This window comes from Colossoma macropomum, unplaced genomic scaffold (assembly GCF_904425465.1).
Source record: "Colossoma macropomum unplaced genomic scaffold, Colossoma_macropomum, whole genome shotgun sequence".
NCBI classification, from domain to species: Eukaryota; Metazoa; Chordata; class Actinopteri; order Characiformes; family Serrasalmidae; genus Colossoma; species Colossoma macropomum.
This window is the reverse complement of record NW_023494806.1, coordinates 23093285-23107730: the sequence shown is the minus strand read 5'-3', so window position 1 is coordinate 23107730 and position 14446 is coordinate 23093285. Positions and strand designations below refer to the sequence as shown.

Here is a 14446-nt window from a genome sequence, read left to right as displayed (position 1 = left end):
TGTAAGTGCGCGAAATGTGGGGAAGAACATTTTGTAACATGGGTTGTGCTGCAGTCCCACTTCACAGTCAGATATGTATTTAGGCAATGTTAGCCAAGTATACCACCAAGGAGACAGACAGTAGCACTGGAAATTATCTGAGAATAATGGCCAGCCTGGTTTATCAAGCAATAGAGGTTGAACTGTGAAGCAAAAAGGACACCATTAGGACACCATTAGCAAAGTTAGCCAGCTAGCTATACAGCTAAAACAACTTCACAATTACAAGGGTACATTGCATTATGTTACAAGGGCAAATCCCACAACAGTAATCATATGGCTGGCTATTTTTGGTAGCTAGCTAGCAAACAACCAAGATAACTTACCTGTCCAGCAACTACCAGCATCACTCTTGAGTGCCTAATGGTCATGGAGCTGTCGCCACCTCTGAAAAACCAACCATTGTTGATTCTGGTCTTAGCTCGAGCTCTGTCGCTCTCCCTTTTAGCTTGCCAGTGTTCTGATGGATTGTATTACCTTAAAATGTCCTACCGTAGCACATATTTATAGCTACCCTACATAAAACCTCTAAGTAGGATATTTTGATACCCTAAATCACCTTATTAAAAAATATACATATATCAGCATTAAAACTATGAAGCTGATGTCAGTGTCTTATTCACCAGCTTCTTGTTCAAATTTTCCCATTCCACCTTAAATGGTGCTGCAGTTGTTATTAACGCCTCAGACACCAGAATGTAACTCCTGAGCCAAATCCAACCTGACTGACTCAACTTGAATGAATATTTTAGGCTTTACAGGGAAACACGCAGCAGCACAATAACACCATATTTTAGCAGATTTTTTTTTCTTGATTCAGTAATATGAATTCCTTCAGTTTTAACAAACAAATTTTACATAGTGCAGCTTTAATTCACCATCAGGTCGTGAAGCAAGTGCGGCTCTGAATATTTATGTTTACAAATTTTGTGTAATTAGCCTTAATGTTTCCAATTCAACTGTCACCACTTCTTAACCATGTACAAGACAATTTCACCATTCAACATCATGCAACAGGCCTCATAAAATCATGCAACAGGCTGTTTTCCAACTGAAGCATCACAGCTGAAATAAACTGAGGTTGCCGTTTGTTACAGGATTTATATCTTGTGAATTCCTTTCCAACAGATCTGAACATGAGGAGGTAATTTCTCATAGGAAGCTGCTGATCTTTCTTATTCATTTCCAGCTTAGGACGCTAATATGGTCTTGCTCTGAAACTCTGCAGAAGAACCTTCTGGAACCTCTCATACAATTATTCCTTTTAATGCAAGACTGAGCTTTAAAGATGAATAACCATTGAACTACCTGAAACTTTCAATGAAAAACGAACGGTACAACGTGAAAGACAGGTTTAGCAGTATTCTTTAAAAGGGGGTCATGGCAGGTAAAGGAGATCATTGTTTCTTTGTGAGAAAGCGAGCTAGAGCTCCAAATGTGAATTCTCAAAGATTATAGATTACAGCAATCTGTTAATGTGGTTAATTAAATCATAAAGAAGAGATTATTTCCACAGTAGAGCTTTTTCTTACAACTAGTTCATCCCTTTACAATCCGAGTGCCTCTGTTAAAACCAACTTAACATTTCAGATCATAATTTCTCCCTCTGGTGTCCCTCTTTTGAGTCCTGGTTCCTCTCAATGTTCCATCCTCAGTTGTCAGACAGTTTCCTGCCACTGTCTCCCTCAGCTTGCTCATTAAGCGTCTATAGCAAATCCATATTAATGTAAAGATGCTTTGTGTCAATGCTGATTGAAAGTGTTGCTATACAAATACAAGTAAAACTGAATTGAATTAGTACACCAGTTCTGGTGGCTGAAAACCTAATATAACACATAGGACTGATATACAAACATTACATTTTTAAAAATCTTGTTGCAGAAGCTAAGTATCACATCGCTTTGTCTAAAAAATCTCAGTGGTAACAGGAATGTAAGACGTGTTTTTTCATTCATTATTAAAGGCCTTTTATTTTTAGACCAACATTAACATCGCACGTCACGGGCCTTGAGGAGACAAGAAGAAAAATACTGGAAAATCAATGATGCATGTGGCAGCTCGAGTTTATTTTGAGACCGAGGGAACAATTGAGCTCAAAAGTGGCACGTTTTCTATTTAAAGAGGAGCGTAATTAAACGCTTTCTAGTCACGATACTTCTTTGATTACATTCAGGATCTCTGATGGCTCTGATGAGTGCTCAAGCTGTAGCGTCATCCTCATGCTTAATGACCGCCTCTGTCTGTGAAAGGCAAGGAAAATGCAAATTAATGGACAGGGAGATACAGCCCTTTAACTATTAGCTGCTGTGCTGATTTCGGAGCAGTGCTGACATTTACTAAATTGCGGCTGAATTTACAAAGCAGTGTGGAAGCTCATTTCAGATGCGCTTTGAGAAGAATCGTTTAAGCACCACACATCCTCATCTGCTATTTTGTAGATCCTAGATGAAACACTGTGGCACCCAATGGTGCAACACCCTGCTGTTGAATTTAATCTGCATTTGTAAAATTTAATTTTGTTTACCAATTAATGTTTACATAGTAATTCCTTACTAAATTCCTGGTAATGGCCATAAAGTGAATGTGTTCCAAATCATTAGCTGACCTTTCCCTAATCACTGCCTAACATTTCCCCAATCATTACTTAACCCTTCTTCAATCATTGACTACCCATCCTCTGAATCCATTCTCTCGCTACTGAGTCCAGTGATCTCAATGCCGCTTTGAGGCTGCTCCAAAGCCAGAGGCGGCTTGCTTACCAGCTTTTGGCACAGCTGTGCAGGCGAGTGCTGGGGACAGCAGGTAGTAGCCAGCTCCACCCACGCCTGGCCTCGACTCTCGGCCCCCTTCCCCTGGACTTCCCGCTGGACCCTGGAACACAGAAAGGCACTGAAGCACATGAGCCCTTCACACAGAGCTGGTTCCAGCTTCCCTGCTGAAATAAACTGAAAAATCAGTTTTTTTTTCTGTAAACAGCCGAGGACAGCTAAATCGTACGATTTCATTTGTATAATTTTGACTGGGTCCTGCTATATTTCATCACTTGTCACAGTATTATCTTTTTGGGGGAAGAGCCTTCAGTAACTATAGAAGGATGATCAGTCACAGATCAGTGTAGCATGGGTGCCCACTCTGGTGGGCTGATTTCACTGCTTAAACAGACCTGAATCACTGTTAATGAGCATATTTATTAGGTATGCTAGAGCAGAGAAATCACTGAGCTGCTGGATTCTGGAACTCCAGCACCAGCAATGAACAATTGTGGTTCGACAATTTGAACCCAAGGTGCCATAAGCAAGCATTTCACAGGCCTGGTCCTGCAGGTCCACTGCACAGAACATTTTGTGCTTTTCCTGCTTTAACACACCCACTTCAGCTCAGTGAGGGGCTGCGTTGGAGGATGCATTACAAAATAAAGTGTTACAGTACGGTGATGACTTTGTGATTGCCTCATATGTATGTGTAACTAAGTAATGTAAGGTTTAAATTCTTGTAATCACATTTCATTTACTGACTTAATAATTCCATTACTTGTGTTACTCATGTCTTTAAAAAACAAAACTAATTTACTGAAATGCATTTAAAACCTAAATTTCCTCTATATAGATTATCCATGTCTGTCCTTGTATGTTATTTGAGAGAACACATTTGCTGATACAGCTGATTGGGCAACTTTGATTGTTAATTTGAGCAGCGCAAGTGCAGGAAACATTGTAAACTTGGTAGACAATCTGGCAAAGCATCTAATAAGGGTAATCTGAAACTGATGGATGAAGATCCTTGTGCTGAAGGAGAAAGACCACCAACCTCACCTAAACAGACCAGACTTGATTTTTATATTTGGAAACAGCTCCTGTACGTTTTACACTTTATTCATGAAATTCTTATTTTGAGAAGGCTGTTTTTGAATTGTTTCTACTGGCTAGTTTCTTGGTTTTCAAACAGCATTAGCCATTTTTATAAGCATAACTGGCTATATGTTGTTTAAAGGCAGGAAGCCTAACAGGCTTTTTAACTGAAGTTTACTAAAAACTGATGTTTACTGAAAAGACTACTCGGTTTCTCTTGTAATTTCCAGTCAGTACAGATTTGTGTGGGTCTTAAAGAGTAAAGATTACTCTTTCTAGAGAATCCTATTACAGTTTGAGAGAAGTGATCAGTAATTTGTTTCTTTGAGTAACTACGCCAACACTGGTAAGAGGTTTGTTAATGAGCTGATTAGTTGGATCAAGTGTGTTGGGAGCTGGATGCCTCCAAGACTGTGTTTGGGAAATACAACCAAAATTGGACATAGACTTAGTTATACACAGCCCAAATGTGCTTCTTTTTGTTTGTCTATTTTTTTCTCCTACAAAAAAGGTGTTAAAGAAGATGGTGTGCTGTCACAGCGGCTAAGTGAGCCTGGGCGCAGGCTAGTTAAGGGGCACTGAAGAGAAGTCCACATTCATTTGTTCAAGGATTGCTATTCAAAGTAAATGAAATGGTAATTTGAGTTTTCTTGATGAATATTCATAAAAGGTCTCACAGTGTTTTGAAGGCAGGCAACTCGAGCTTAAAGTATTGCGAGCACAAGGCGTCCGTCTTGGCCAGCAGCACTGCTGTCTTCTCCAGCTTACTCTCCTGTGAGATGAAACAGTCAAGAGAATAAAGTCATTCTCTGGCAAATCTGACAGGCCAGCGGCAGAAACCTCAAAAAGAAAACACAGTAGAAACCTCAAAAAGAGACTGGAGGCAGCAAAATTAGTCTTGACAATCTGAATGAACAATGACTCTCAAGAGAGAGTAGTGATGGGAAGATGGACCGTTTTCTGAACTGATTCTTTTGTCTGTTTCAAAGAATCAAACATCCAATCGAATGATTAATTTTTGCTCCTTGTATATGGGGATGGGAGTCATAGTGATTAGTCAAATCAACCTGTGTAAACTAATTGTCAGCTATTTGTGAACGTAAGTCATTCCTGTCCAATAACTAAATTTAGTATGATAAGGAAAAATGTCACAGTGTTGAAAGCCATTACATTTTTACACTTTGGATGAACGTCAAACCTTATTCATTTGAATGTTTTCATTTTCGTGTCATTTTCATGGTTTTATCGACAATCAAATGTGGATTTTTTACTGTTTTGTTGCCAATCAGTAGTCCCATATGCCCAAAAAACTGAATTTAATCAGAACATTCAAGTGATACAGTTGTAAGCAAAAGTTTGAACACCCTAGGTGAGAACAAGTTACACATTTTAAAGCACAATTTCTATTTATTTTGAGTGTAACATATTGGAAAAATACAAAATATCATGAAATATACCATAACCTTTGCACAGGCCACATTTTATAATTTATAATTTCATGTATGGACATTAATGGGTTAATATGTTATAGGTTAAATTGTGAAAGATTCATTTGAATCTTATAAAAGTGCTGATGGCAGTCACTTGATATGACCTAATTGGGTTAATGTTATGTTCCCCACCTGCTGTTGCACAGAAGACATTTTAGAGCTGGGCAAAATCGTTGTATTCTGATTAAAGATTTCAGGATCAGGAGTGATGCGATAAATGAATCATGATGAAAAAATCTGCCCTTATTCTGAAAAACCTCATGTCAACTACCGACATAGTCTTGTTCAACTCATATCCAACCGAGGAAACACAAGTGCAAGAATCTCTCAATCAGAAAGACCAACAATGTTCTTTATTTGACTGTGGATAGCAAACTCATGTGACCTATATCTGAAAGCATAAACAGATTGAGGAAAGTTGACAGCCCCTTTAACATTCACAAACACTAAAATAGAGCTTTGTTATGATCCTGAAAGCAACTGTGGAGGATATGAACGTCTTAATACCAACTTACAACAGTAACACAAAAGAAATCCTTAATTTTGGATGTGATAATCAGGATTGTTAACCGAAAACTGTTGTTAATGAAACAGCAGGCCTGTGGAAGTGAAGCTTCGTTTAGGCAAAGCCTTTCCATTGCCAAGCTTTGTTTTAAGTTTTTAACCAAGTGTCGCACCTGAGGGCAAATGAACGTCCAACACAATCGATCACCAAACAGTTCTAACTACTGAGAATTGCACAGAAGCCATAATGAGATCTGAGAGTTAATCTGTTTAAGGCAGGCGTAAATAAAGCCATTCATCACCGCACTGATAGGCCAGATGATGGAGTTCTACCTTTTCCTTCAGACACGTTGTGGAGTCATCGGGGGCTGAGCAGCAGGCCACAACTGTGCTCTTTATCTGATCTTGTATGGTCGTCAGCACTGGCAGCGAGACTGATGCGTGCTTCACTCCAATCTGGAACAAATATCTGGAGATACACAAAGAGCTAAGTTTGTATTCATATCTTTGTGGGACATTAACATTGACTTCTGTTTGTGTTAAACAACATGTTTTTAGGATACTAAGAACACCAGAGGCCTGTTTTACAAAGCAGGACTTCTTGCTTAGGCAGCTAACTCTAAGCTTAATTCAAACTAACACTGGATTTTCGATCTCATGATGGTGCATCACTTTCTACCAGGCTGCATCGCCAGGGCAACTTATACTGCACATCTAACCTTCTCTAGTGCAGGTTAAGTTTGGGATTTCAGATCATATCCCACTCTTGGATTAATCAAGGCAGTGCTTCTGGAACAGCCTCTAGATGAATTTGGACCCATCCAGTCCTTTTAGGGTCACTGATTTGTTAACCATGTAAAAATGATCACTTTTCCGTGGAGAGGACAAATTACACTATATATGGTGGGGTCCAAAAGTCTGAGGTCACAATAAAATTTTTGAGGATTTATTTAATCCTGGAAATAAACAACAAACAGTTTTAGAATTTTGAAAAGTTTAAAACAGAATATTTATGACAATTAAAATGAAGCAGAAATATTTCAACAAATATGTGACACTTCCTGCCAGCTTGAGTGCACTTTCATTAAAGCAAAGCAGTGACAAACTAAATACTAAGAAATACTGAAATTCATTTAAACATTTCAAAGAGTCTACTTCTCACTTTTTAACAATTTTTCAAAATGTTATACTAAAAATATGGCTTGTGATTAAAAAATAGGAACATCCCCATCAGGATACTTTTTGTTCTAAAAATATTCTGAGAATATTACACAAATATTGTATTAATATTCTCAGCAGGACGTTTCTTTCCCTAATAATGCTCTTCTTGGAATGTTCTCTAAAACGTCATCATGCAACCTAATCTGTGGCCCTGACAACATCCTCAAATCATCCTCTGAGTGCTGCAGTTAAACATGTAACTTTATAGGAACATTATTTGAAATGCTAAACACCCTTAAAACGTTTTTGAGCAATAAAAGCTTTTATTTAAACATGATTACAACTTGTAGGCAACATTAGCCAAAGTAATGGAAACGTTCCCTGCTAGCTGGGTTTTTACTTTTAGACCCCACAGTATTTATCAAGAATATCAAGCAATTATTACCCAACCAGTTACTAGTGGTTGTTTTTTTACAGTTATAAATACTACACTTTATACAGAGACCCTAAAGTGCCATTGCGAAAAAAATGCCATCTGCTTCCCACACAAAAGTTTTAGGTTCCCATGCAAAATCCACTGCATTTGCGAGGGAACGCAAAATAATAGCGAGTTATACCGAAATTATTGCGATGGAATGCAAAACGTTTGCAAGGGGACGCAATGGCATACCTTGTTTTTAACCCCGCCCCCTGTTTATTTATGGGGATTTCCACATGTAGGGTTTATTTTTCCTTCTTTGGAAAAAAGCGCATCGACTCTTTCTCGAATCTTTCACGCGATTGGCTGGTTGTCATAAACGTCATGCTCTCAGGTACGCGCGCGCACAGCCTGAATAACTACCGCTGCGTTAACTGAGGAAGGTCTTCACCGTCTCAGTGAGACAACAGCTTGTTTTAGTTTTTGAAGCTGAAACTTTTGCCTCCATGTCATTGTCGGAAGTATCGTATGTACGATTTAAGTGTACATGAACGTCACCACAGTGTCGTTATTACTAGTGAAGAAACTCGGATTTTGCGGTCAGACCCACAGTCAGGACACTCTATCAGGCAGGTCCCCACAAAGAGCTAAATACATAGCGCGCCCACACAAGCTGAATGAATCAGGTCCACGTGCTGTGTTTATTATCAGAGTGATTATCTGGACGCTGCCAGTGCTTGTTTCTTGTAGACAAGGCTCCGTTTGCAGTCTCCGTGCCCTTACGAGGCCAGAGAAGAAAGGCTTTTAGCTGGAGGCTGTTAGAGATAGACATCATTAGTGTTGGCTGTTTCGAGCAGGTGTCTCATGAGGTTTCTATCAACTCAGCTCACTCGTGAGGTAACAGAACCTGCAGGCTCGCTTAGCGTTCTAGGCTCTTTAGCCACTGTTCACTCTGAAGGAGAGGAAATGACCACAGCACGAGTGAGTTAACTGGACCCCTTTTACTGTTTAACGGTAATCAGAAATTCAAGAACTCTTTAGGGCATAACTGAATATTAACAGGGGATAAAAACAGCAAACAAACAAAAACCCACATAATTAGAACTCTGAGGTTAATAGCTGATTAATTTAACCATCGGCCACTAGGTGGTACAGTTGACCAGCGAATCAGCAGGAAAAACAAGCCCAGATAGCGGGGTGGGGGAATAATGGGCCACTGATGGCAAAGCTGGCGGCCCACCAGTGGCTAAAGACCCAGGGAACCTATACCTGGAATCTGTTTCTTTCTAATAAGGTTAGTCTTGATCTTGCAGGCAAACAGTAAACATGTACTGAGTGTACTCTTTGATTAAACTTCAATGACTGATATATTTCATACGGAGCCCTGATGATGACGTCCTGTATAAATAAAAATAATGCGTGGCCACGCCTTATTAATGCGTGGGAATGAGATCCTAATGCGTGGCCACGACTTAGTAAGGCATGGGAATGAGATGATTAAGCCGTGGCCATGACTTAGTAAGGTGTGGGAACGAGATCACAACTTACTAAGTCATGGCCACGCATTAAGATCTCGTTCCCACGCTTTACTAAGTCGTGACCATGCATTATTTTTATTTATACAGGATGTCACCAGCGGGGCTCCGTAATTTCACTATATTTCTTTGCATTGAGAGGAGTGTGTGTGTGTGTGTGTGTTGGGGGGGGGGGTTGCTGGTTCTTTTGTTTTATTCATACAAGAACACTGTGTCCGTCCACACAATTCTCAGAAAGGTCCGATTAGCTGTGTTTAAGCTGTGTTTTATCATATTGATATATTATATTCTTCTTTCACACTTTGCTGGATGTTTAATATAACACTCAAGTTTATCATACGGACGTTTTCAATATGCCTGGAACTTTAAGCAGAGTGTTAGACAAACTGCCTCTTTACAGCATTCATTTTCCACTCATCCAGTTTACTTATTTTTCATTTACATTTATTTTTCATTTCTTTCTTTCATTATCCTTTGTAAATTAGTTTAGTAAGTCATTTTAACAGTATTATCATAAATAAAACTGGTTATACAGCTTTAGCCAATCTAGCAGTGTTAACATTTTCAACAATTTTTGTTAGGCCTAGTCATTTATTTTTTCTTTTAAATGTTGGTTTTAATTGTTTTAGTTTATTTTCCAAAATAAAAGGCAGTGCGCATTGAAAATCTGTTTGAGGAGATTAGAATCTAGTGAGTGTGTTGATGGTTTGAGGGTTGACCAGCAGTGTACAGTCAGCCGGATGCCATCCTTATCAAGCTAGTGGACTGATATGCTTGCTATCTGGGGGGGAAGTCGTCCAAACAAACAAACAAAAAAAAAGCAACGTGAGAATGAGAAAAAAACAAGGTCATTGTTGTTAATTCCAAATCTCATTACCATAAACCACATTAAGTAAATGGAAAGCGAGTCTACCCTTACTACGGCTTATCCTCTAGTTTGTAAGACCACTCAGGAAACCAATTATGATTGTGATCTCCATGTAGTACATGAATGTGGCTGGAACACATTTATCATCTTTGATCTCGTCTTTGATAGGACGCAAAGAACACCTCAACAAAACCAGAGGCTCAGGCTGTTTCTCTTTTCCCACTACAGAACGTAAGCCATGTAGAGAGGCCCATCTAATTACAGTCTGGGATAAATTAATCATGGCCTCTCTGTGAGCCTGTCAGACTCTCAGCATGGTCTCCTCTTTTCTTGTCCACCCATGCACGCAAGTAGCTTTATCAGCCTCACACAGCACATCATAGCCCACTGTGTCTATTTGCACTAAATATTGTGTGCCAGGGCTAGGTGCTGGACCAAGACCAGCACCCAGTTTTTTATACTGGTCACTGACTCCATTGTAGTGGAGATCAGGCTGATCTCTTATCAGTGTCTATCAGGAATAACCCATATGGTTAAGTAGGGATGCGCAATGATGTTGGAAACGTCTCGGCGGATATTTGCTTAAAAAATATTGTTTAGATTTGACTGGTTATTTTAAAGTGATGATAATGTATTTATTGTACTCTAGAACAGCAGAACGTTGAGGTGATGCTTGGCTTCTTTGCTAAACGGCATTTTGTTGAGCTACAAGCTAATGTATTAGCCCAAGCCAATATACACATACAAGTAGAATCTTGATTCTGCTCTTGCTTCTCAAGTAGAGAGGACAGAGGCTCTGCCCTCATCATGAGCTTGATTGTTTTAGACGTTATGCTTTATCAGTATTAAAATGAGTCCTTTATTTATTTGCTGCACTCTATTGAATAAATTATTTGATACCTATGCGGTTTGGATTGAAAGGCTCAGATTGAATGATACAGTGCAATAAGTTGTATTATCGCTCTAAATAATACTGATGATTTTTGCTAGTCCTGTTAAGATTTATCACCTGTCTCTAAAGCACTTTGAGCTGCCACCAGCATGAAAAGTACTATACAAATAAAGATTATTATTATTGTTATTATTAGTGCATAGTGCAATGAGAGCTTTCTAGATGGCTCTATGGTAGGCAGTGAAATTGTGTATGGTGAACATGCTTTTGCTAGTGGCTTGTTTACCAAGGTATAGAGATCAGGTGTACACTTGAACTGGAGCTTTATGCTAATCTGGTTTAGTTGAATATTCAGCATATGCGCATATATGTGGGGAGAGAGTCTTTTTGATCATATTCAAATCCACAGAATGAATAATCTACCGTTAATTTGACTGACTTGCACTATTTTTGGAAGAAGGGATAAAAAATGGTGCAAGTTTAAAACCACAGTCGGGGATTAGTATGGTGACATTTGTGTAAATGAAACGTCACAATATGTAAATAAAAATGCTAATATTAGAATGGCAGCAATGATTGTATGTTGTGAAGGCCTACCCTCATGACAGCTGCTTTTTTTCATGTATGTGAAACTCTGGTTGTTATTTTCCTTCCGGAGATGTGAGATACAGGATATGATATGTTGACCTGTGCACCTGTCAGTGATGTCTGTTTGATCCTTCTCGCAGAGCTGCGTACTGGGGACTTGAGTCATGTTCAGTGATTTTGGAGGCTCTCTTTTCAAGTTGTCCACACAGGTGAGGGTGTCTTGTGGGGCCCGGCTGCAGCACCTCTGGAATTCCTCAGACATGGTGCCAAGTATTGATTCCTTGCAGAGGACCTTTTGGAAGCTGGTGAACTGCCAAAGACAAGGAACATAGGAACTCAGCCTGGATCTGCTGTCGTGAGTGAATAATTTAATAAACTCTACCATCATTGATATGAGCTGGGAATTTTGCTCCTGCCAAAGAAAAAGCAGCCACTGCCTATTTACTGCAGATCTAAATATGGCACACTTCTCTGTTTAGGAAAATTACTCCTCTGTTAATAATCCTTTTTTGTCTACTTGGCGGTTTTAATGTGATTGCTGTACTTAGTCAAATCTCCACTGCTGAAATTGTGCTAGAGCCAAGAACTGAAAAATTGACAAACATGATTGACGTATCTGCTTTTGTTGTCAGAGGGTGAGTTCTAAACGCATGAGAGTGAAATGAAAATATAGTACGGTGGGACTTTCAACAGTCAAACCCTTCAGGGAATGTGAAGTTAAGCCAAATTATGGAAATTAAAGGACATTCAGTGCCATTGGCTGAGGATTGGGAGTAAAAGCTGTGTCAGGTCCAAGCATATCTCTGGGGCAGTCTGGCAGGACTATCCAAAACACAGCTGGTTGAAAGACAGAATAGAAAACAGTAGGAATAATGTGTCTGGGACAGTAATTGTGCACATCTAAGCCTTTGCTCCTTACCTCTTCAATGACACATTGAGGCTGGGGTTGTAAACAGCATTTTGCAAGCCCAGACTGGAATGCTTAGAAATGGTCGATGCTTCTTCAAACGGTACCCTCAGGAGACTTCCGAAAAATGCAGTCAGTCTGCAATTAGGGGCAAGTTGTTTATGAGGCAGTGTTTTAGTAATGTGAATGTTGTTTACATGGCATGCAAATTGAAACTGAGACAAATGAGAGCAGCACATGCACAGCTTGTGTAACTGTGATGAACTAATGTAAAACTAAGCTCTATGTCATCTGATTAGCTTGAGACATTCTGGTTAAAAATTTATGCATTGAAAATTATCCTTACAGAACAATTTAATGTGCTCAAAACCATTTATATTAGAGTGGATACTGCAGAGATCTTGAGAGAATTTAGATTAAGATTTAAATAAGAAACAGAATTGGACGTTTTCTCCAATTTAGGACCTTTATTGAGTGCACCTTGCTACCCATTTCTAAGTGGAGTCTAATTCTAAAAAGATTTAGACCTTCAGCATTTTGAGGGTGCATTGATTGCTTAGTGACTTTTCCAGACAACTGAAAGTGGCAAGACTGTTAAAGCAGGCCATTTACCCGGTTTGGTAGGATTTCAGGTTCACTTGGTTTTCACAAACATTGGAGAGAAATCTCAGGAAAGTGGTTGAGCTCCTCTGCTGATACCTCTGCAAATAGAGAATGCTTTTATTGAGTTTTCCATGAATGTGTCTGTTTCTTGTTTGCCACCATCACCACCACTACCATCACTGTCATCATCAGCAGCAGAAGAAGCAGTTTTGTCGCTCTTCTTCTCTTTCTTCTCCTCTTCATTATCATTGTCATCAGCGTCATCATCAGTTTTGGTGATAACACATCTTTATCACCACCACCAACAAAATCATCAGCAATTTTACCACCAACAGTGACATCATTTGTTTCAAAAGGCAGGGTGAATCTTCCCCTTTTGGTCTAACTAAACTACAGACATCTGATTAGTGTATGATTAAGGCGTTTGGAATAGGAGGTGGCAGTGTGACCACTCTTGGTTCCAGGCAACAGATGGAGAAGAGCATCAACAAGCCTAGTTGTCCATACAACAATGTGGAATCAGCTGTGCCTCCTACTATTCATACTGTGCTTCCTACTATTCCTATATAGTCTGTATATGATGAGATGCCAGGCCTGACCACACAATTCTTTTCACTTGTTTTAGTCCAACCTCTCACAGAATTGATAGCTTTATCTCTATAGATATCAGATTACATATTGTTTGCATTGTCTATTAAAAGATAACAACTTCCATCAATGTAAAATGCCAGTCTGTATAGCAGTACAGCAAACATATTATGGTATCAGGTGATATTAAAGTTTACAATCATAAAGTTAATGATCCTATTCTTTTGGAGTGCTGCAAGTCTATTCTAAAAGAAAGTCTTACAAACTTGATAGGACTTTTGTTCTGTTCCACTATTTAGAAACGTACTATTTATTTAGTTGTAGTGCATTTTGAGCTTGTATTTTTTATTTTAAACCAATCTGAATCACCCAGCAATCGGCATACAGTTTTTGTTGTCAGTCAATACTGCTAAAAATCACTGATATGACCCCCATACTGCAACAGATGGATAAATACAACTTTGTCTTAGTACAAATACTAGGCAACAAAATAGAGTTTAGCATACAGCCTGTGCAAAAATCACCATTCATTTATTTAATTTCAAGTCAAAACAGCCATTAAGTATGTGATATTCAATTTGCAGCATAAGAAAACATATCACTTTTGTCGGAAGAAAACCTCGTATCTCCAAAATGGTAACTTTACAGGAGAAACTGCTTTACTATTAATTAAACGTCAGACTTCAGCCCTCGTAGGCCAAAACACTGCAGATTTCATCACGCTGCCGCATTAAACACACCTGATTCACCTCACCAGCTAATTAGCAAGGCCTTCATGAACTGAATTCAGTGTTAGATGAGGGTAAATGATAATCTCCGCTGCACTTTGGCCCGTAAGGTTTCCAGTTTGACATGCCTGTCATTGTGTATGGACTGAAACACCTTTGGATTTTTTCATATCTGAAGCAAAGGGCAGCTTCATTTTTTCTCTTATCTGTAAAATATGAAAGTTTTAAGTACTCTGTTTGATACCAGGTCTTGCATGGTTCTTTGAAATCCCATTTT

The 14446-nt window shown here is 39.0% G+C and overlaps 1 protein-coding gene across 1 annotated transcript in view; it reads right to left on the bottom strand.

Annotated features, from left to right (window-relative positions):
- Positions 1-2084: 2084 nt before the first annotated feature.
- The window catches only part of gc (GC vitamin D binding protein), a 63108-nt gene continuing 50746 nt past the window's right edge, over positions 2085-14446 (bottom strand). Inside the window, 8 exon segments of the mRNA XM_036598965.1 lie at positions 2085-2279; positions 2799-2910; positions 4565-4659; positions 6215-6350; positions 11451-11653; positions 12263-12318; positions 12321-12388; positions 12863-12951. Coding sequence (XP_036454858.1) covers positions 2238-2279; positions 2799-2910; positions 4565-4659; positions 6215-6350; positions 11451-11653; positions 12263-12318; positions 12321-12388; positions 12863-12951 — 801 coding nt within the window. The 3' untranslated portion in view covers positions 2085-2237.